The following is a 24,465-nucleotide window of genomic DNA, read 5'->3' as shown; positions in this document are numbered from 1 at the left end:
TATCACAGTGTTTCCTTGTCTCCATGCTGATCTATTTTCTCCCTCCAGCCAGTTCTCATTTCCTCTGGTATCCACTCCACCATTTATTTCCACTCACATGGAATGAAATCTCCCTGTTTAGAAGTTTGGGATTATCAGTTTCACAATGATATTCAAACAGTTCTTACAGTTAAAAGAGCAATATTTACAGCTTATGTGTATTGTCTGTACGTTTTGCTTATGTTATAGTTTGTCATCACCCAAGCCACTCTTTGGAAAGAGTTGTATGATAAAATTTCTTTTAAGTTGTATAATAAAATAGAGTTGACAGAAGTCTAGTGGACAACAGACAAACCATTCAGTTTGTAGCCAGATATAAAGGATCTCATAGGTACATTTTATATTGCACACTTAATAGGAAAGTCCACCAAATGCTTATTACCAGGCACTACCAGAAGCTAATTATCAAATGGCACAATCAGTGCTCTAGGGAGATCAATTTCTGATGTAAACAAGCCAGTTATTTAAATGGAGAAATCAACAGAATCTTTGCAAATCTGTGTTTCTATTTGTTACTGTTGAGAATAGAAATTTTTTTTTTAAAGTTCAAAAATTTTGTAAGATGTAAACAACATCACTGCAAATAGCTGCTGGCTACTGGAACACACCAAAGAGCTTAAGATAGTCTGTGCTTTATAAACTACAGCGAAGTCTTTCACTTTGTGGATCATGAAAAACTCTGGATTGTTCAGAAAGAAATGAGTGTACCTCAGCACTTAATTCTCCTGATGCATAACATGTATTGTGGACAAAAAGCTCTTGTTAGGACAGAATAATGAGACAGAATGGTTTCCTATAGGCAAAATTGTTTGACAGAGGTTTATTTTTATCTCCTTATCTATTCAATTTGTACTCAGAACGTATCATGGAAAGCTGGACTAGATTCAGACGAAGGAGGAGTGAACACTGATCAAAGAAGCATCAGTAATTTAAGATACACAGATGACTCCATCTTACTGACAGAAAGCAGCAATGACTTGAAATGAGTGTTTGGGAAAGTGAAAGAAGGAAGTGCTAAAGCAGGACTGCACCTAAACATGAAGAAGACAAAAGTCAATGACTGTAGAAAAACTACACAACTTTAACATTGATGATAGAGAAATTGAAATAGGTATTTTGTATACCTTGGTTCAATCATCAATACAAATCGAGACTGCAGCCAAGAAATCAGAAGAAGACTAGGAAGGGCAGCAATGAAGGAATTAGAACAGATCACTAAGTGTAAGGATATGTAATTGGAGACCAAAATACAGTAGTCCACACTGTTACGATACCGATCACAATGTATGAGCGTGAAAGTTAGGTGCAGTTAAGAAATGGTTTGTTTGAAATGTGATGCTGGAGGAGAGCTTTGCAGATACAGTGTACTGCCAGAAAGACGAAGTGAGTCCTAGATTAAGTCAAGCCTAAACTATCTCTGGAGGCAAAAATGTTGAAGCTGAGGCTGTCCTGCTTTGGGCACATCATGAGAGGACAGGATTTCTGAAAAAAGATAATGGCAGGGAAAGGTGGAAGGCAGCAGGAAAAGAGAGAGGCCAAATATGAGATAGGAACCACAGGATTGAGTGTGCAAGAGCTGACCAGTGCTGTTGAGAACAGGAAATGTTGGAGATTGCACATTCATAAGGTTGCCATAGGTGTAAATCGACTTGATGGTGCATGACAATAACAAACCCATATCATACATTAAAAATGATGGAATTCATCTATAAATTGACAAAGTGTTGAGAAGCCATTAAAAAAAAAAACAACAAAGCCTGGAATACTTCATTACTGTCAATGCAAATGTTGTGTGTTTGGTGTGTGTGACAAGAATTGAAGGAGAAGCAGCTCCCCGCCCCAGCCTAGGTTTTTCCAATGTTCCTATTGCTTGTGGTTTCCAGAAAAGGGGTTTTGGAATATTTTATTTTAGAATGATGAATTATAAGATTAAGATGATGCATTGCTCTATTGGTCTTCCTTTCCCAATGAATGGTTTCTGAGTACACGTGATGTTGGTAATGATCTTTCAAATGTTGCAGAACATGGGTAACCTTTTGGGCACTGGGTCTAGGAATGCAGCCTGGATTTCTGCCAACCATGCCTTTCCTACAACATACTAGCAAGGCCTTTGCATGACCCAGTGTCTGACTCCTTTTGCTTCCTTTTGAAGAGCCTTGTGGAGCAGTAGTTAAACTGCTGTACTGTGCTCAAGACCCAGGGTTCTATTCAGAGTAGCCAGCTCAAGGTTGACTCAACCTTCTATCCTTCTGAAGTTGGTAAAATGAATACCCAGCGTGCTAGGGGGTAATGTGTTGTGTAGCCTGCGTAATTAACTTGTAAACCAGTCAGAGAGTGCTTTAAGCACTAAGGGGCAGTATATAAGCAGCAATTTCAAACCTCCACTGCCTTGTGGCTATATCCACTCATGGAAAAGGCTTCAGGAGTTAACCTCGAGGCAAAATCCGGAGCTGGAGTCCCGAAGGCAGCTCGTGTCGTTCTGCCAACTCCTGCGACATTGCTGGAACCAGTTGTATTGGCTCTTGCCTTTCCATTGGACCATTTCAGCAATGTGGAGAGGGGGGATCTGCTGCTTGGGTAACAGCCTATCCTCCATATTACCTTACCCGGGCTTCATGCTCTGGAGAGAACACTCCTCGATTCAGAGCATGTTACCATAGTCTCTCGAGACTGAAGGATGCCTATGAAAAAGTTGCTTTGCTTCCAACCTGCTAACAAATCTTCCCTCTTCTGCAACATGCCACAGAAATGGTTTGGTATTTCAAAATATATCAATGGGGGAAAACAGAAATGGGAATCTCTAATAGCAATTGCTTAGAAAATGAGATTGATTAGGTAACGTTTCATGAAACAACACTAGTTTTAAGTGTGATTTGCCAAGTTCACCCATTTTTTATCTCTTTTTCTGAAAATGAGAGTGTTCTGTGCCAGTTTGACACAGAACAGGACAGTAAAATCAGAGCACATTTCTGATTAGGTTATGTTGGTTTTCTCTAATGTTATGGTGTAGCATCATGCAGAGCTTTGAAAAGTAAACCAGCACTCCTAGAATTCCCAGGTGGATTTGTCAGATCCAGAAATGTAACTTATTGGTTGTTGTGGGTTTTTCGGGCTCTTTGGCCATGTTCTGAAGGTTGTTCTTCCTGATGTTTCTCCAGTCTCTGTGGTCGGCATCTTCAGAGGACAGGAGTAGGAACAACACTAGCTTTAAGACTGGTTCTTACTCCAGTCCTCTGAAGATCCCAGCCATGAAAGCCTTTGTGAATGCAATGTAACTTATTGCTTCTTTTTTTCATTTTGCCACATTCTACTTGCTTATCATAAACTGGGGAAAATGTAGAAACATTAAATTTCTCAGAATTCATAAATTTGTCAAAATTACCAGGAAGATTACTTTTTACTTTTTCTTCTTTTATTTTTTTTTAATTTTATTTTTTATTATTTTGGTCTAGCCTTCTTACACCTTTATTATTTATGCTTGCACATTAGTGGCATGTATGATGATTTACCCATGTACTTCTACTTTCCTGCATTTAGAAAACATCTGGTGTTTGAAATTCGGGAGAAGTCATGTTGGCTGTAAGACAAATTCCAAAATCCATGTTGTGGATTTTATTAGATCAACTGAAAGAACACACACACAAAAAAATCTATGCAAACTTTCAGAATTTAAGTGATGAGGAATCTCTTTGTCAGGCATGTCAAAGAGATATTTTATCCTGAAAGCTTGCACAGAGACTTTTGTGGGTTTTTTTTTTAAATAAGCCTAAAAATGGTATCTCCACAACAAAGGTAATGTTTGGAGTGCCCTTCACTATCTTCATTTCTTGAGGCATTCATTTTGAAGAAATCCAAGTGGCTTTGGACAAACTTAACTTGACTGTCATGGTGTGCATGTTCAAACTGATATCTCGTGGTATTTGTAATATGGAGTGAACATTATTGGGGGATGTGGGAAGGTTTCCATGTTCAAGTTGTCAAGTGTCAATTGAAGACATTTCTGCACATCAATGAAAGCACAATATTCTTCATGACTCCTGGAAGTCCTTTCTCAATTAGAAATAGAGATGGGCATGACTGCACAGTTAGGAAAGAATTCTAACTCGAGATGGGCACAAACCTTATCTCACCTCCCTAGACAATGCCCTATTCACCAGCTATAGTGCGCTTCTCTCCTACTCTTTGTTTGTTCGCCCAGTCCCGAGCAGGAGCATGGCCTTGCCTGCCTCCTTGTCTGAGGCAGGGAAGCCTGTGTTCCTGCTGGAAACTGGTTGAACAGCTGAAGAGGAGGAAGAGAGATGTGTATGCCAGCTGATGAGTGGGAGATCCAGCAGGGAGGCAGGGGAAAGGAACAGGTGGCAACTGTAGTGCTATGCATATTAACTGGCATGAGCCTCCAAACCAAGGTTCGTGCCCATCTCTAATTATAATTCTTTCCTAACCCCGCTGGAGATCCTGGTATTATGTGGTAGTCTCCCATTCAAGCCTAATGTTACTTAGCCTCTGAAATCCAACAAGATCAGTGTGTTCAGCGTAATAAATGACATGCATTGCCTGAGCAATCCTGATGCCCTTCTGAATTCCCATCACAAGTCCTAACCGTGGGCCAGGCTGATCACAACCCTTCTGCACAGAATACTTTCATAGAGAAAAATTTCAGATGACGCTCTGTGGTGACAGTAGGGTTAGAACTGGCTCCAAGCTGGGGGTGAGTGACCTGTGGCTTCTAGATATATTTAAACTGCGGATTCCACAGTGAGTGAAGGTGGGAACTGTAGCTCAGCAACATTTGAAGAGCTATCAGTTTCCTACCCATATTCTAAGCTACCCCAAGGGTGTGTGCATTTTACAAACCTACTATACATGCCTTGTCTTAACCCATTTAAACTGGTTGTGGCTACATATTTGGCTGGATTTTGAGATCTTAATCCTTGGTTTAATGGTAATAGTTAGGAAAGGTTATAATTCTACTTTATACTTGTATGTATTTAGTCTTTGTAAAGGTTACCAAGCATATATTCCCTCTCTCTTACAGACCTGGATTATCACTTGCTTTTATCTTCTACTGCTCCTTCTTAATCCTCTTGTCAAAGCCCAAAGTCCCTGCGGGAATCCTGTGACGGATGATGTGAATGACATTCCAAAACTGGCAAGTGGCTATTCTTTTAAATTCTTCTCTAAACACTGGCAGATAGAAGAGGGAGAGACCTTCTGGGGAACATGTTGACTGATGCTCTTCTTGACTTACACAGATTGGAGATGGGTTCACAAAAATAGTAACATTATATGACATACAAGACAGGCTCCATCCAGTGCTCCCTTTTCAACACAAGGTTTATTTTAACCACAAAGTACCTCCAGTAATCTAAGTCTGTTTTCTTTGGATCATTGTTACACCTATCCATGATTTCCCTTAAGTGCTATTTTTAGCTTTCCTCTCAGACCTTAGCTCCTTTTCCTGAAACCGAAACCCAAGTGGTTTTAAATTAGCGCACTTATTTGTTTTGATCAGGGAATATCTTGCCCATGATCTCACAGGTGTTCCAGAAGAAAAACTGAAATGTGTCTTACATTTTTATTTTAAAATTTGGTGTTCTGTTAATTGATTGTATCAGCTTTCCCTGAATTTCTCATAATGAAGTTCACGGAGGAGGGAGTTGCATATACTGTACCATCTCACTGAGAGACAGACAATGGGAATGTCATTGGAATGCTATTTATAATGCAGAGTTGGCTTGGTATGTTGTATCCCCAGAGTAGAGTGGAAGAGAAATTGCATGTAATACAGTCATGAAATGTTGTATAGCAATGCTGAGAGCTGAACAATTTTAAAAACATCTGGGTTCTAGAAGGGTTTCTTCCCTAAATGCTATTCACTTACTTCAATTATTCAGTAAGAAACAGATAACTTCCATTTTGGAAATGAGTAAACAGACATGGTTTTATTCTCCATAAGCAAACAAGAAGAATTTCACTTGATACTGCTCCACAGTTTGCCAGGGTGGGGAGTTGGTAAGTCCTGCTGTTTTTATAAGATTGACTTTCTTTCAGCACAGCAGGTTTCTGAAGTCCTGTGGAGCTCTTGAATATTGCACGTTCTCTTGTAATCCAGCTGCATTTAGATTCCCACCTGCAGGTGCCCACATGAATCTCACTGTGATAGAAGAATCACCTAGTCCAACATGTGATGAGACTGATCCTCTAGTTTGTGTTCGTAACTTTAATTGGGGCTACATTATTTGAAGCAGTTTTAGATCTGTCAATAATCTTTCTTCAGGTCGCTGAAATCTTAGCAGACCAGTGGATTCTTCATCCTTCCTATCCAGTTTCATGTGTTTCCCTTATCATCTTCACTATTTACCTTTCTACAGTACAATAGACTTTTCAGGTTTGGCAAACTTTGGTTTGAATTGATCTCACGGGCCTAAATCAAATTTTGCTCTGGGGAGATGAGGGAGGTTCAGCTCTTTTTCCCCCTCTCTTCTCCCTGCAGTCCTCTGGGCTACCCAAAACAGTTCCAGAAGATTTCTCAGTTCCCCAGAGTCCATTGGAGGTGGCTGCCCTTCAGTGGAAGTCTAATATGGGATAACATCCTCTCTTTTTCAGTAACATTTTAAATTCTATACATCTTCTTCTCTGGGCTTAAAACTTCAAAGGAGCAATGCTTTTCCCATTAGAGTTCCACAAATTGTATTGAAAACATTGTATTACATGGAAAATAGGCTATTTTAAAATATGTCAATACAGTATATTTGTATGATACCTATGCTCTTCACAGGTTGGGTCTACAGTACACAGCTTGACCAAACTAGAATAGATGCTCTGAAATGGGCATTTGTGACCACTTACACAAGTTCTATAAATTTCAGTGGGTTTGTTTTAATTGGGACGAACACTGGATTTGCCTATTGTTTTGTCTTCCTGGAATTAGTTGAGCATAAATTGTTTCTGGTTTGCAGTAGTGAATTAATAAGTACTGTCTGCAATCCTGTTGATGTCTAAGTTAACTTGTGTAACTTATCTGAACAAATTGCCAACAACCGATGAGGTACCAGTCGCATGACCAAGCATGCACCAGGAATCCAGACTCTGACGTTGCAACACAATTAGCACCTCACTAGTTAGTGGCAGTGTGTTATGGGGAAGAAAAAGTGTGCTGCTTATATATTGCCCCATAGTGCTTAAAGAACTCTCTGGGTGGTTTACAGCTTAATTATGCAGGCCCCAGCCCAGCAAGCTGGGAACTCAATTTACCACCCTCAAAAGGATGGAAGGCTGAATGAACCTTGAGCCTACTACCTGGGATAGAACTAGGTCATGGGCAGAGTTTTGGCTGTAGTACAGCAGTTTAACCTCTGGACCATAGGTCTCCTCATGACAAGTGATGCAGTTTAACTTAGGCAGTTAGTTGTAAATAGCCAACAGGATTCTGGTCACTATTTCATTTCTTCACTTAGGTAGCAGAAAACAATTTTGTTGGCTCCAATAGAAAAATAAAGATATTTAGGAATTATTGGTGAGAGTTGTAAAATGGATAGACAGGAAGGAAAACGAGGCGTTCACAGAAAAATCTAAGAGCAAATATAGGACTGAGGGAAAAGAAATAAAAGGGAGGACTAGCAGGCCCAAATGAAGTGCAAAGCATTGTTCAGCTCTTTGTTAATATAGCAACCAATCTGCTATGACACAAAAGCCACATATAGGCTTTGTGGACATACCTTCTTCGCAGATCTATTATTATTATTGAGCAGATTAAAGGCATTAGACCTGCAACAATGCAGGTTCCTTCATGAATCCCATATAGGAAAATACTTGGCTGTCATACTAAAATGCATGATTAATTCATGTAAATAAACTGGTGTGGTGAAATTTCTCTCTAACAATTCTCTGTTGTGGCTGCATTTCTGTAACAAATTAACTTGACATTTTTATGAGGCCACCAACACCCCATGTCTTGCTCAAATGATATTGACATCTTTCTGCTTAACAATTCTTTAACCTCTCTCCACTGCAGTGTTTGTTTCCACTATTTAAAACAAAGTTGCCTTTTTAATGACTCTAGGTGTATGTGTGGGAAAATCATATTTGAAGAGAATGGAATTCTACATTTTGTGTACAGTATATACGTTTTGCTTGCAAATATGCTGGCTGAGCACTCATCCCCCACCCTTCTGAGAACTCCTCTTGCAAAGCTCTGCCTCCGCCTTTGTCACATGATAATGAAATCTGTGTGCTTGTCATGGGCGTGAAAGCATTCAGGCACGCCTGAGGCACGTGTGAATTACCCAGATTCAGCTTGCTTAGTTCCCCCTTTGCTGTCATGATACAGAGAGTCAATTTCATATGGCTTTTCCAGACATTCCGTTCAAATTCAGTAGGAAAGGAGATGCTTGGTGACACAAGCCGTCTTGCCCATGTTGGTGTCCATAAGAAAGCCACGTCACACATTGATTCATGTGTACACATCCAAAGAGACAGCTGAAACTGCAGACTATACCTTGTTTATGGTATAGAGAGATGTTGGGGAAAGTACCACAGGAAGTAGGCCTGAAGTTAGCATTCTGAATGTAAGGCCAAGGCCTGCTAAAAACAGGCTATGGGAGTTTAGGATTTGGCCCAAGTCTCTTCTGCTGACAGAAATCCTTTTCTGCCAGGAGAAACACTATTTCTCCTGGTAAAATCCTCTTCTGCTGATAGCAGTCTTCAGACAGAAGAGTCAGAAGGAGTGGGGAAGGGACAAGGCAGAGAAAGAGCCATGTTTTTCCAGTACTTTCTGCCCGAACGCTTGCACTAATCTTAAGTAATTTCTAGCACCTCTTGTATAAGAGGGGATCAGTTGGTCTACTGTTGGATGAGCTAGCATAGTCTGCTTTGTTATGCTAGGAGTGTTATGTAGGAGGTCACCCATGCTGTGAAAATCGAATTCAAAGTAGCAATGGTGTAAATCACAATAAAAGTGAGCCTCCCTTTTTGAGAAAATCTTGTTGCTTAGCATCGTATGTCACACCCAGATCCTTTGAATCATTGGGGATTTGGTGGGCCAGCTTATATGTAAATCCCATTGGTACAATAGGCCTACTTTCGTTATGACTTACTATGGTAAGCAACAGGATTTCAGCAATGAGTACAATGTGTGGGAAGGGGAGTTCAGTACAACAGTGGAAAGGGATTTAAAAAGTGAAATTTCAGTCCTCTTATTTTTCCTCCTTCCCATTTTGGTTGCCCAAGTCATAAAACTCTACTAACCATGCCATAACCCAATAAATGCCTTAAGTAACTACTGTGGGATCCAAGGACCAGCGCATGCATTAAGTTATTGATATGATTGTAATTTATGATATGTAATTATATAATATATTTCTTCATCATGATGTTACACTGCAATCTAAGGTTATACAATACATAATTTTAATAATTATAACAATTCAAATTGGGATTATTGTGATAAGGGGGGTGATGGCCTGTCACTATGATTAATGGGTGTTGTAAGCTAGTTTTTTGTGTGCAGTGATCACTGGTCCTTATGACTACACAGCTTTTTGTCCTTTTCAAGAGATTGGGTGATTATGGTGATCAGGGTGTTTTTTGTTACGGGTGTATTGTTGTGATAAAGGGGAAGATGGTTGGTCACTGTGATTGATGAGTGTTGTTAGCTAGTCTTTTATGTGCAGTCACACCACTTGTGACTACAGTGGGGTCTTGACTTGAGAACTTAATCCATATTGGAAGGTGGTTCTCAAGTCAAAAAGTTCTCAGGTCAAATCTGCATTTCCCATAGGAATGCATTGAAAACCATTTGATCCGTATCTGCTCTTTTCCGTCCATAGAAACTAATGGGAAGCTGCTATTCTGCCTTCGACCACTAGAGGGGGATATTTTGTTTCTTTTTTTCTTAGGTCAAGAAAAGTTCAGGGAAGGCAGGGAAAATACAGTCCAGGCAGTACCAGGCAGTCTGAAGACTCCCAATCCACTCTCTAAACGCTGGGAGGAGTGAGGAAGCAGACAGGCACCCTTTTCACTGGCCAACAGTTAACTGAAAGTTCAAATTTTGCACTTTCCCTGCCTCCCACGTGGTTTTTTCAGTTCTTAACTCAAATCTAAGTATGTAAGTCAAGTCAATATTTTCCTATGAGAGTGGTTCTTAAGTCAAAATGTTCTTAACTCAAGCCGTTCTTAAGTCAAGACCCCACTGTACGCAGTAGACTACACAGGGAAGCCATTGAAATCCACATACACCTGCAGAGCTTCAACAAAAAAAGAACTTTTAAAACTCAACAAAGCCTGGCTTTCAGCACTAAAAAATACAGCCTGCAAAAGGCTAATGAACTCTACCCGGCCACAAGGACCGGTGATCACTGCACACAAAAAACTAGCTAACAACACCCATCCATCACAGTGACAGACTATCTTCCCCTTTACCAAAACAATACATCCATAACAAAAAAACACCCTGATCACCATTAATCACCCAATCTCTTGAAAAGGACAAAAACCTGATCCCACAGCTACAAATACTCAACTATCCCACATACTACAGCAGGACACAGAGTTCTGAGTACTGTCCTCTGAAGATGCCAGCCACAGAGACTGGTGAAATGTTAGGAAGAATAACCTTAGGAACATGGCCAAACAGCCCCAAAAACTTAAAACAACCATTGGATCCCGGCTGTGAAAGCCTTTGAGAATATAAACAATTTACAGTTTTGTAGACAGCTCAGGAATGGGAAACATTGCTTAATCTATTAATGTTAGCCAAACAATTTTTAACAGTCCTGAGAAGATTTCCTAATACATGTGTGTTTGTCGTTTAGTCTATGAAGCTACTTATAATTATCTCTGTAGACTTTTAACATGTGTTTCAAAAGCAAAACATTCATCTGGGTACTTCTTGTGTGTTTTTCCCTTTTCCCAATGAGAAAGGCTACTGAGGTGGAGAAAGAGGAAAAAGAAAAAGTGATTAGAGATGAGAATGCAAAGAGTTGAGAGTCATTGGGGTACAAATAGACAAGGGAGTAACGGAAGAGCTGTTGTTATAGAAGCAGGAAATGTCCTGTCGTGTTGAATGTGGGAAGGGGATGCAGAGAGAAGAGGGGAGAAGAGGACATACACAGTGTAAAATACAGAAGAGCAAATGGATTATCAGAAAACTAAGGGCTAAATTTTTTCTCAAAAAAGATAAATTTTCCAGTGCATATAAAGCAGTGTTTTATGAATAAACATGTGAATCAGTTCCCGTTGGATTAGATATTTTTCAGAGTTTTAGCTTCTTCCCTTCTATTTCCCATGTTCACATGGGAGTGTTCTCACCTGTAAGTGGCTAAATCAGCACTACCCACTTACAAAAAGCAGACTGGGTAAAGCCCAAAGTTTGCACAAGTAGGAAAGAATTTTTAGGGGGAAAAAGTATCTCTCAAAACAAGCTGATGAGGACTATGGAAAAAATGCAGAAGAAATAGATGTGGAAAGGAATGAAACAAAGTATCATGAAGAAGAGCATGGCTGGCTGACTAGCACAATGAACCTGAAAAATCTGCACAAGTCTTTCTTTGTAGTAGTTTAAAAAGCATAGTAAATGTCGCTGGTCAGATATCTACTGTTGTCTCAGTACTTTTATAGCATGTGAAGGTGAAGGTACTGCTCATTGAGCTTCAGCCTCTGTTGCAATTTTTCCGATATCTTTAATCTCTAATTTACCAGCTTTTGCCCAATGATTCTTTCCTTTAAATTACAGAGATCTGACAGGGTCTCCCTTAGCAATAAGGTTGCAGGCTGTCCACATACGTTGTGACATGCTAAAAGGTGAGAGGAACCACAGCTGCTTTTGTGTTTAAAGCTTTACTTTGGCTTCGGAGACAATCAGCCAGTGATGAGATATCAAGCAGGAAACTTTTATGCAATTCAGAAAACTATTGCAAGGTTATGAGACAAAGAGTCAAACTAGAGATGACACTTATCATGTCATTAGAAGCAGAGGTTCCTTAAGAAATAAAAAAAATTCTGCTAAGTAGGGGTTTTCTGCAGCTCCATGTATTGCAAATGAGCTTGCTTTTATCTAGCGATTGGTGGTTGGGAGATAAACAGATTTGTAAGTCTGGTTTCTGAGATATGGCACCTGAACGGAAATGCATGCCTGAAGGGAAAATGTTGTAGGAGCAGGAAATGCAAATTTCCCTTAATGTGCACTTTGACTCTCAAAAGATTGGGATGGAGTGTGGAATTATAAAAAACTGGGAACTTCCTGGGAAGTTCAAATATGAGATTTCTGCCAGTTGCCTTTAATATAATGTTCATGTGATGCAATTGCTCTGAAATAGACATGGATGACACAGCAAATTGACAAGTATATTTAGACAAGCAGTTCCATAAGTAATTCAAAATTAAGGAAACCTATTGAAGATGACATATCTTCCAGAGGCAGATGAAGAAGTCTGCTGTCCAGTGCTATTTTGAGCTCAGAGGTTATTAAAATGTTTTTGTTCCTTGAAATTGTACTCTTGGCCACATGTTTTTTTTAACTGTGCGTGAAAAGTGCTTGGCAGGCTTTGCTGCCAGTAAAGTAGATTGTATACATAATGCATGTCAAGTCTTGTAGTGTTCCTTGATCTGGAAGAAATTTAATCTTGCAGTGACCTTTTTTTAAAGGAATATACACTTGCTGACATTGCTAAGGATCAAGTCACTCCCAGCATATTGAATGTGGAACACCATCTTTATTTTTCCTTTAGGTGAAGCTGATGTTGTATTTCAAGATCACTGTATTTGGATGTTCTGAGATAGGAATAGATACTCAATGGTTGAGTATGGTCTATACTCAACCATTTTGCTTCTCCCTTCATGTAAACTGGCAAACAGACTAGGAAGTCTTCCATTAACTGTGGTTTCCTATTTCATCTGAAACAGTAAACCACTATTTACAGCTTTGCCAGGATATTAAACTGATTTAATGTTGGTTCAATATCCTGGCTTCTTCAAAAGCTTTTAAAGCCTAGATTGCTGATTTGGATAAAAAAGAAAACTACAACTAGTGAAAGGCATCTTGGTTTCCTTGCTGGCTTGCACAGAAAGGCTGCATGCACAAAACAAAAGGCTCATTCGTATATTAGCCACACTGTTTTACAGCCAGCCATAGAACTTCTTACTCAGCCAATTTTGCAAGCAGTGAGAGGCTAGGTATATACAAAGGGAAGCCTACGGATGGCGGAAGAATGCTTTCCTGATTACCCTTCCGTGATCACATAACATGACAGGATACTGGCTAGTATGACTTTTATTATACAGAAAGCTGCATTTTACCATTTTCTTTCTGGATATATATGGTGTCCTGAGCTTTAAAAAATGAGGCACAAGGTGTAGGTTCTTAGAGTAGACCTATTGAAGTCAACAACACCTAAATTGGTAATTTTTACTTATTTATTCCATTAACTTCAATGGGTCTACACTATGTATGACTAAGTCTGCATCCCCAGCCCTGTCTGGTTTTACTTGAAAGTCAAATACGGGCTCTGTGTACATTTGTGATGAATGAACCTGAAATGCTTCCTTTCTGCACTAAAACAAAACTAAAAAGAGAGAAGATGAAATTACTATTTACATGTTGCTGCATGCTTTCCAATTGTTTACAAATCCAGCTTGTAAGAGCAAAGGGGCAGTTCTCAGGAAATGTTCTTGCTCAGTGACATTTCCTAGAAATGTAAATTTCCAAGTAATTGCCAATTTTCTCTTTTTGTTTGGCTATCATTTATTTGAGATGCTTGTCAAATGTAAATGAAATTTATCTTTCCAAAATGTTAACTCTTCTTTTAACTTAATGGGAAATCTTGCCTGTTAAGACTTCTAATCTTATCAGAAACCTAAGTCAGAAAATCTTTTATGTGCATTAATATATTAAATGCATTTTAGCCAGAAAGGTGCCACTGCCCACCTGTCTGTGGAAATCTTGTTAGCATTGGCTAATGCTAAATGAGCTTCTTAAATTAGCTCCGTCCTTCTGGAAATTGATTGGATGAGATCCAAGAAGCCGTTATCCTCTTGCATCTTGTTTGAAATAAAGCTTTTGGTGCCCTGGGGGGAAAAGAGGGAAACTTTAGCTATCATTCATTCTAGTGGAAATGATGTCCCTCATATTATCCGATACAGAGATCTTAGTACTTGAACCCTATCTTACGACCAGTTCAGGTCAGAACTAGATAGGGCAGTTAAAAGTAGTTTTTCCTTTTATTTTCTGTGGTATATAGCGTAAATCTCCATCTTATTCCAAAAGCTCTAGACTGGCATATATTATAGGTTCAAACCTGTATGATATCTCATGGATGAGGAACTGTTGTTGCTCTTGATTTTTCAGACTATAGTTCCATCATCTATGACTGGCTTTGTTGACTTGGGCATCTGGAAGTTAAAATTCTTGGAGCGTCTAATACCATTGTGTGATTATGTGAGAGCAATTGCACAAGCAGTGAAAGGCTCTATGCTGGCTGGTTATCACATAGCTGGTCATCCTCTGGTTGTATAATTAATAATTTGACTGGGCACACAACTGAGAGCTAGTAAAATGTGAAAATTGCTCCCACCATTAGTCTTCCATTCACAGTATTTCAAAATATGATTTTGGCCAAAAAGCCTACATTCTTTTTAAGTGTCCACACGATTGGCAGTTTGTGCTGGTTCAGCCAAAGGCCCACCAACTGTTCTGTGATTTAGCACCCCATCCTTTCCGGTGGGCACCCACTTGGAAGCAGTGCTCCGACTTGCCTGATCCATCTCCTCTGGGCACTGCCAAAGGGGGCAGGGTGCCAAACTGCAGAAGACCTATTGGGCTGCCAGTCAAATTGGCATGAAATGCTGAACCAGTGGTTGGTGCCCGTCTCTGCTCTGCATCTAGGAAAAAAATGGACTTAAGGATGGTTGCGTCAGTAGCTTTTTTACCAAAAACCTCAAGGGTGAAGGAGCCGGTGGCCTTGCCTTAAAAATAATGCTCAATGAAGAGATCAGACATAAGAAGAAATTAGAAGCAACTACGACATGCTTCATGTTCATACAAACCCTGTGAACAAGAGGAGGATATTCAGCAATGACTTATTCTAATTTGGAACAAACTATTGCTTGCTATTTCCATCAGAGAGTGGCAGCTTGTTCCTGGTTACTTTGTTCTCAAATAAGAAACCATTGTCTTGTCTCAAATGAAGATCTGGAAGTGTGGTTGAAAAGTCTCAGTGGAATGTTTATGATAGGGTGGGGTTTAATTCATATAAACTTCACTGTCTTGAAGTTTTGTTGCATCTTGCTGCTAAAGATCATATGGAATCATTGATTACTGTGTTAAGCTCCAACCAGCACAGAGCCATTTGGTATGTTAGACCTCTTGTTTAAAGAACAATTAATGACACTATTCCACAGTTCCCGATTATATTTAAATATTATTTAAATGAGAATGCTCAAATAACCTTTAATGTCCTTTGCTGTCTGTAGGTTGGAAATCTTCCAAATGATTATATGATAGTCCTTAAATATGTCCGGAAGATGGACACTCTGGTATGTACAGTTACTTGAATTCTTTTGTATTAAATAACTAAGTGGCACTTGCTTTCTGATCTTATGAAGTTTGATACAATTCTTTGTAAAAAGACACAAACCTGCCAAAGTGGAGTCCTGTTAAAACCTGTTGGCTTCTTTGTGTGAGTTCTACTTTAAAAATTCAATGTGAGAGATTTTGGTGGGATTGTGCCACATATTTTTTTTCTTTAGATATAAAATGCAATAAATTCTAATTAGCATGCAAATCCAGGGAACAATATCGTTTTTTGATTGAATAAATTATTTGAAATAATTATTTAACTTTTAGATAAATAATTCATGTTGTACAGTGCCTTTGGCAGAACAGAGAAACAAGTATGCAATTATCATTTCTCAAGTGAAATCCATACAAGAGATTGCCAAAGATAAAGGGATGAACAGCTACTTTTGTTCGGATAATTATTACTATTATTTTCTTAATGAATGTGTAGTGTAATCAAATGTGTATTTTGTTTTTCTGACATATATGCCCTGCTTCATTGTTTTCTTGCATAATTTTGTAGTTTATGCACGCTTTATTTCAGTGCTGCTCATGTTGTTTTGGAAATATGTATTTTCGTCTTCTCAAGAATAACATTTTCATACGTTTCCTAAAGGTCAATTTCTTATCCTTAGTCAGTTTTCAAATGCTTTGTTCCATTTTCCAAAGACTATTAAAACAAGGACACTATCTCTCAACACTCAGAGCAGTTTTGCTAAACTTAATAATTACCTTAAATGGCAAAAACCAATTAATCTGATTAATTAATTTAACATGTTTCACATGATAACAAGCAAATTTAGAGGGTTCAGAAAATGGCTACTGAGTTAATGATAAATGATACTGGGTTGTATTGTCTTCATCTCGAAAGCCTAAAAGCCAACAGATAATTGACATAAGCTAATTATCTACTGCCAGGATGTTTACGTAGTCAACACTTTGAAAGTTTGCCACTGGTGGTGATAATGGTGTCTGTCATCTTCTGTATCCTGCCCCTGTAATGACGTGCACTGTGTGTATAAACTGTGGCCTAAATATTGTATTCCATACATCTGAGGAAGTAGATTGTAATCTATGACGTTTGTACTGAAATAAGTCTGTTAGTCTTAAAAGTGCTATAAGCCCCTTTCCTTTACTTTCTTCTTCTCTTCTCTACTTTTTTCTTTGCCTTTTGCTTTGTCATGCTTTGCATCCTTGTTTCTTTTAGAAAGAGTGTGAAGATGTATCTTTTCAACATTTTATTTTATGCTGTCTATATTATTGTGATCACAGTTTTTATTTTTTAAATGATTTTGGCTTGTCCATCAGCTGCTCTTGAGCACTATTTTTAAGAGAAAGGTAGAATTAAAACAAAGACAATCTTAAAAATAAATCAATAATAAATAAATTACAGTATATTTAAAAATAATTAGTGGGGGTGAGGATTTAGTGAAATAAAAACTACATACCAAAAAAGGAGAGACTATTGTGATGGCCAGTCATGTTAATGTCTCTTCTTGTCTAATTTCCTTTTATGTGTAGGCTATCATGTGAAGCACGAACACTACAAGCTACCTAATTCATAGGTGGAGCTCCTGTATTCATAGCTACTATTTGACCCCTTCCATCCATCCATCCATCCATCCATCCATCCATCCATCCATCCATCCATCCATCCATCCATCCATCCATCCAATTTACAGTATATCCTGTCCATCCTCATAAGAGTTCAGGGCAGCTAATGATTTACACAAAAACACAGTTAAAATTATAGTCCAGAATCACAGATCTAAACCCACAGATTGTGCATAGCTAAAGGGCAAATCTCTGAGCAAATTATCTAATTTGAGTTACTAAATTAACACTGATTCTATGGGCCTACCCTAGTGTGCCTTACTATGCTAATTAACAGGATCTCATACCATCCACTGGTAATAGAAAAAGTTTGTGTTTTCCTATTTATAAAGTTTTTTTTTTTACTTTGATGTTCCATATTGGGGTCACGAAGAGTCGGACACGACTAAACGACTAAACAACAATGTTAAATTAAAAATCACAAAATATTGGAATATTGGTCCGTTCATGACAGTAGCTAAAATATGCCTAAAATTGAAGCAGGTATTCTTAAATTTCATTTGTGTAACTTTTCACACTAACCTGTCTGTACAGAGTGCAGCATGACTTTGAACAATACTCAAAACTGTGCTATCAGCATTCTGATAGCATTGTGTGTCAAAATCACCTAGTGACTTGTCTAGGTCCTTGCAAGCTAAAATCAATAAGTGGAGAAGGTAAAAGCAAAATGAGAGCAGTAGCCTCATTTTCAATTTGGACAAAGGAATCTACTGTGTTTTTCCTTCAGTATCACAAAATGTTTCAAAGTAAGTGTGAGTAGTAGAAATCTGTAAGATATATCCTAAATGTATTTATATTATCTTGCAAGTTACTCCCAAATTTTCATGGTATTCAGGCCATATGTGATTGGACTTTTGAACATTATGTATGGTCAGACATACTTTTTGTTGAACCAAGTTGTAGGAACCCTAATAGAGCTTTCAAGATAAGTGAGGTATTTGGTTTTACCAGTTCTAGCTCTCCAGTGAGTTTCCATGTCTGAGTAGGGATTCAAACTCAGGCCTTCTGAGCCTAGTCCATCACTCTATCCATTACACTATACTCAATATCTTCAGACATATTTAGATCTTTGTTATGTTTCTGATAGTTAGAATCTAATTGTCAATTGCACTTTTATATATGAAATGATATAAACTGTGGCAGCAAATCACTACAAATTAATGAGGGGGTGGTTGTGATCTTGTGCAGTGAACAATCTCAAACACATGTGTAGGAATGCAACCAGCAGCTCATTAACCAGTCATAGTTCCCCATTGTGTCTTATGCCATTTAATTCATACAAACATAAATCTGCAGTTTGATTCTGGTCAATGACCTATATTTTCTGTATTAAAAAACAAATTAATGCAGGACCTGCTGTTTGAATTTTTTTTCTTTCTTTCTTTCTTTCTTTCTTTCTTTCTTTCTTTCTTTCTTTCTTTCTTTCTTTCTTTCTTCCTTCCTTCCTTCCTTCCTTCCTTCCTTCCTTCCTTCCTTCCTTCCTTCCTTCCTTCCTTAAGTGCTGGTACTTAAAAAAAAAAAAAACAGGTGCCAAGAAACAAAACAAAGTACCCAAGCTGCATATTGTGTATTACCTCCTTTTCTCCCCTATTCCAAGACAACTTCTGTTATCCTTAGTTTTGAATGTCAGAATCAACACATTCCTGTTTATTCCATGATAGATATTATATAGATCTTGCACTGAAGACATAACTGAATTTGGTGGTCTCAACAGATATCCATTAAGTTGGTTGTATATAACATTCTTCCACTTACTGCCAACCTAATGAATGGATACATTCATGAGAAAGAGTTTTTGTGTCTACCACAGAAACCCTTAAATAGCATCTGCGTCTTACTAAGTCAGGATGCTGCAGTGCTAGTGATTGGGCATAACAGGGCAATAAATAAGTTTGGTTTGAAGATCCACATGCCTATCTATTTGATATGCTTGTCCTATTGGAAGGCACTTTGCTCCTGTGGAGCTTTCCATCAGTAGAGTGGTGAAGAAAGCTTTGCGGCCACATTCTCACTATCCTTTGCATTCCTCCCATGCCATCCCAAACACCCAGGAACAGATTGGCAAAACAGAGGGCTCCAAAGAAGAGAATGTTGTTGAAAATGGACTCCCTTCCTTTTTCCATTGGCAAAAATCTTCACTGGATCAAGGAAGGAGTTTTTCATTAGCGAAAGAGACACCGATTGGATCCTATGACATGGGTGTCACCATTTGTCATGTGTATAAACCAGGTCACAAATACCCTTTAGAATGCTTTTTTACAGTTACAATGAATTGTCCAGGGAAACTTGGTGAATTTCACATCAAGCTACTTCATTCCGATCAAGACTCTCTTAATACATGCTCTGCAGCAAAAATTTGTGCATCATCCATGGCACAGTGCTCCCTTATAGTCTCCTGAGTTCACAGGTTGACTGGTTTTAGCATGAGGGAGGTTTATTGTTAAGCATAGAGAAATGTTGTGGAATAAAATGTTCCTCTGAAGGGAGGAAATGCTTACAAATCTTTACAAATCTGTTGGAAAGACTCCCTATAACCCAAAAACCAGTTTGCCCTAGACAATCCAGTGGTTCAAAGGATAGCTATAAAAATGCTGTATTTGATTCTCCCCATATTTTATAATTACTACGCAATTAATTATCTGTTGTACACTTTTTAAATTGCATTTTGTATATTTTAGACATAAATATGCTTTAGGAGCTGGTCACTCAACTGTAATAAATAAAGAAAGAAAGAAAAGAGAGAGAGAGAGAGAGAGAGAGAGAGAGAGAGAAGTTACAATGATTTTCTAGAACAAAATATGAAGATACATATCTTTTTAAACTTTAAAATAATTATGACAGTAAACAAATATAATTATTAAACTAATCATCATTAGGTAAAGAAAAGCAAGATTATGTCACAGATTCCAGTTTACTAGGGTATAACTGTAGTTGAATCCTGATAATGGGATTTTTTGAAAGGTTTGAAATGGATAGACACAGGAATAAAGTGAACTGGCAATATCTACTAACAGTTATGCTTGACCTGGTTATGTTAAGGAGGTTTGTCAGGAATTCCGAAGAAGTTGAGGAAACAGCAGGCAACCTAATGGTAGCTGAATTTCAATTTAACAAAGTGCAAGCTAATACTGATTGGAAAGGACACATTAATCTGCTTTTACACATTTTAAATTACTTAAAACAGTTGTTGTGAATGAAGTGTAATCTTTCTCTCTCTTTTTCTTTTCATCATCCCTGACAGCCTAATCATTGTTGGTTGCATTTGATGGTCCCTGAATTGTCAAAGAGTCTGAATAATCTTCTCAACAAATTTACAGAATTGCCAGAAATGCCAGATGTCTTGAGTAACTATTCAATCATCAATAATCTCAGAAGGATCATTAATGATCTAATGCAATGCCTGTCATCTACTAAATATAAGGTAATATTCCAGCACTGATCTATTGTCATTATATCTAAAGATCATTATATGGCTGTTAGTATGTATGTAGAAAAAATCCAGATAGGACATATTCTGCAAAATTCCACAGTGCTCTATCAGCTTCCTTCTAAAAACTTTAAATTGTTTTTTGTCCTTATCTCTAAATGTTTCTGCTCTTACTGTGCCTGCAACTTAAAAATAAGGTATATGTTCTCCACAAGCCTTGTTTCAAATTGAAGATGGAGAGATGCTACTGTGCCACTTAGACTGGGCAGTGTGGCAGGAATTTGGTGACAGGGCAACAAATCTGGGCAGGAAGGCATATAGCCATATGTCCTTCCCATTGATCTAGATGTTGGCTGCATTTTAAGAATGGACTGGATTGGATAACTTTTGCATTTGCTCTCCTTTGTGTAGAACAAGGATCTCCAAACTTTTCACATGGAAGGCCACATATTTGCAATATTTTCAAGGGCAGAAGGAATGGGGATCTCCCCCCACATGCACACGCACACACACTTTCTCTCTCTCTCTCTCTCTCTCTCTCTCTCTCTCACACACACACACACACACACACACACACACTCATGCACATATGCCCGCCTGCCCGCCCACGCTCATGCCTACACAAATGGATAAAAAGGCCGGGCAGGCCGTATGTGGCCCACAGGCTGTACTTTGGAGACCCCTGGTGTAGAAGAAACCCTATCTGCCACTTCTGCACCATATCAAAGGTCCCAGTGGGACACATTTTATAGCAGAATGCATGCACACAAACTTTTGTATTCATAAAAGTTGATAAAGTATTATATATACTGTATGTTCTGTAATGTTATAGGAAGGACATGGCTTGGAGGCTGGGCAGACCCTCTTCTCCAGCTACATGCATAGGACCAATCAGTGTATCCTGTGTTTACCAAATTATTGTGGAATTAGGAAATTCAAAACCAGAGGTGGTTAACACCTTTGTTGAACTACTACAATATCCTTTTAAAAGGAACATTTTTGTATCCTCCAGGACATGCCCAGATTGGGTATTACAAGTCTGGGGATGAAGGAGAGAGAAAAGCCCCCAAGTCATCCTGGCTGTCATATGTTGACTTTTGTGTTTCTCCCTCCATCCCCCACTCCAGCTTTGTTTAACCAGCTTGATAAGAAATCCTGGATGATAATTTTTTTGGTAATGTTGTAGTGGTTCTATAAAGATAGTGTTTAACCCTAATTTACCAATGCTTGTAGGCTGTGTCTCTAGTAATAAAACAAAATGTCCCTTTACTGTAGAAGACAGTGGAAGATGTTATAGTCTGAGGAGGCCATATTACTAAGAGTTCATTTTGAAATTAGCTGCTTAATTTTGCAAAGTGAAAGAAAAAAAATCCAAGGACTGTGTGATGTTCTGTCAGGGAAAATATTTTCAACTGAATTTGACTTTTGTCATTTATAAATTTAACCTCAAAATTGCTTACCTAGTCTGAAATTTGTAATTTATATGCTTTGTGGCATTCAGTCTATTTACACTGCATTGTGATAGCCTTTGGTGATCGCCTTTCTTTTAAAAAGATTTCTATAATTTTTCACCAGAATTTTAGACTACATCATGACCATCTTTATGAAGAGGGTACATTTATTCCAGAAGAGTTCTTTAGGCACTTTTATAGCACTATTGATGTGTACAAAATCTTTGCAAAAGCACCAGTACACAGTGATTGTGTCCTGCCGTCAACAACAGAAATTCCCCCCAATGGTAAGAGATTTTTTTTCTGTGTGGAAGCATCCTGAGATGTCAGAAGATCTGATACTTTGGGATCAATTCTGTATGACCTTGCATATGTGAAATATTAGAATTAGAATACTTTATTACGATCAACAGATCAGATATGAATAACACAGAATAACCGCACAAGGATAAACAGAATCAATACAATTGTAATATACATTATGTGCAGAAGACTCTTAGGGGGAACAAAATCTGTAAATAAATCTTAGGACTATACCCCTACTCCCAGTTCATACATATTCATATATGGGTACATACATGTATATATCTACGGGATTAAGACACCATTTCTCGCCTGCAGACTAGTGCTGCTGCACAGAAGCTGGCCACTTTAATTGTTACTGATGGACATTGGTCTGCCTGCGGATAGCATGTATAGTACTCATCATCTCTACCGGGGATGCATTGCAAAATTGGACGAATAAAAGTATCACAGATACCAGTATAGAAGGAGCAATACAACAGAACATGGCCAACTGTCTCCACCACTACATTCATAGGGAATGTTCTTGTATCTGCCTTCCAGCAGGACTGAAGGAAATAAAGTTTGAAAATGATTCTGTTCCTCATGACACATCAACATGAGATGGTTAAACAAGTCAAATTAGCGTTCATTATGACCATTTTATGAAATTAAGTTGTTAAGTAATTGATTCTTTGAATAATTAAAACAGATTTAAATTAGTAGAAGTGGAAGCATTAATTGTTTGCTTTAGCAATTAAAATAATTGTAATATTGTTATTGAAAATTAAAAGATTAGGTGTAATGAATGAATATTTGATATCTTGTTTCCAGTTTCTCACTAAATATTCTTGACGACATGTGGACTTAGATCTCACTAGTCACGAAGCCAGATTTAGGCTTGACTTAGTAGCCAAATAAAGTCTGATTCCATTTGGCAGCTATGGAATATTTTCATCTGTATGAAGATAGTTGGAGAGGGATGAGGGAGAATCCCCCAGGACAGGATTGCAGTGGGGGTCAAAAGCCTCCCAACCATCTGCTGCCATCTGCTATTTACTCTTTAAAAAACACTTACATGGTGGGTTGTCATGTGAATATTGCTATGTTTAGTTTGGCACTCTGAAAGCTAACCAAAGATGGCCATGAACCACTGGTTCAGCAGTTCGGCATGGTTCATTTCCTGGCTGGCAGCAGTTCAGCCCCCCATCCCATCCAGTGGGTGCCCACTCAGTGATGATGTCATGCCCCTTCCAATCTCTGACTCTGAGCGAGCACCCACTGGAGGGAGTGGGGCACTGAACCACAGATTAGCTATTTGGCCAGGAAACAAATTGCGCTGAACTGCCAGAGCAACAGTTTGTGCCCATCTGTACAGCTAACCATAAAAAGTTCTTAATCATTACAGAGATATATAATAAAAGGACCTGGGATTTGGTAAAGTTGTGTATCTTTAGAATATAGGCATTTTTAAAATAAGTTTCCATGTTCCTTTTGACCAGTCTTACTTGTGAACCCCCCCTTTTTTAAAATAATCTAAATCCAAGAATCTGTGATTTCCTTTTGTCATAGATTCCAGCATCAGTGTTACAAAGCCTTTATTGTTACATCCTTTTGCTGCCAGCCACCTTAGGAATGACAGCAGTTATGATAATGACAAAAGTAAGTATAAGAAATTGTTTTCATTTTTATTATATTTACGCAAGAGGTATGGAAATGAAAGGGGGAAAGCTCTGTATTATGCTAACTGGATATACATTATCAGTAAGGTAAAAGTAAAGGTTTCCCTTGACATTTAGTCCAGTCGTGTCCAACTCTAGGGTGCAGTGCTCGTCCCTGTCTCCAAGCTGTAGAGCCAGCATTTGTCCATAGACAGTGTCTGCGGTCACGTGGCCAGCGTGACTAGACACGGAATGCCATTACCTTCCCACCGTGGTGGTACCTACTTATCTACTCACATTTACATGCTTTCGAACTGCTAGATTGGTGGGAGCTCACATCATTGCGTGGATTCGATCTTACGACTGTTGGTCATCTGACTTTGCAGCACAGAGGCTTCTGCGGTTTAACCTGCAGTGCCACTACGTCCCACACACATTATC

General features: G+C 38.5%; 1 protein-coding gene across 1 annotated transcript in view; it reads left to right on the top strand.

The window, feature by feature from the left end:
• KITLG (KIT ligand) overlaps positions 1–24,465 on the top strand; it is an 85,865-nt gene that overhangs the window by 43,854 nt on the left and 17,546 nt on the right. The window contains exons 2-6 of the mRNA XM_020777503.3: positions 5,075–5,188; positions 15,505–15,567; positions 20,445–20,624; positions 22,206–22,368; positions 23,936–24,025. Of these exons, the coding sequence (XP_020633162.1) occupies positions 5,075–5,188; positions 15,505–15,567; positions 20,445–20,624; positions 22,206–22,368; positions 23,936–24,025 (610 nt within the window). The remainder of the gene's footprint in view (positions 1–5,074; positions 5,189–15,504; positions 15,568–20,444; positions 20,625–22,205; positions 22,369–23,935; positions 24,026–24,465) is intronic.

Source organism: Pogona vitticeps, chromosome 5, assembly GCF_051106095.1.
Source record: "Pogona vitticeps strain Pit_001003342236 chromosome 5, PviZW2.1, whole genome shotgun sequence".
Lineage (NCBI taxonomy): Eukaryota > Metazoa > Chordata > Lepidosauria > Squamata > Agamidae > Pogona > Pogona vitticeps.
The sequence above is the reverse complement of the archived record's forward strand: the minus strand, read 5'-3'. Positions and strand labels throughout refer to the sequence as shown.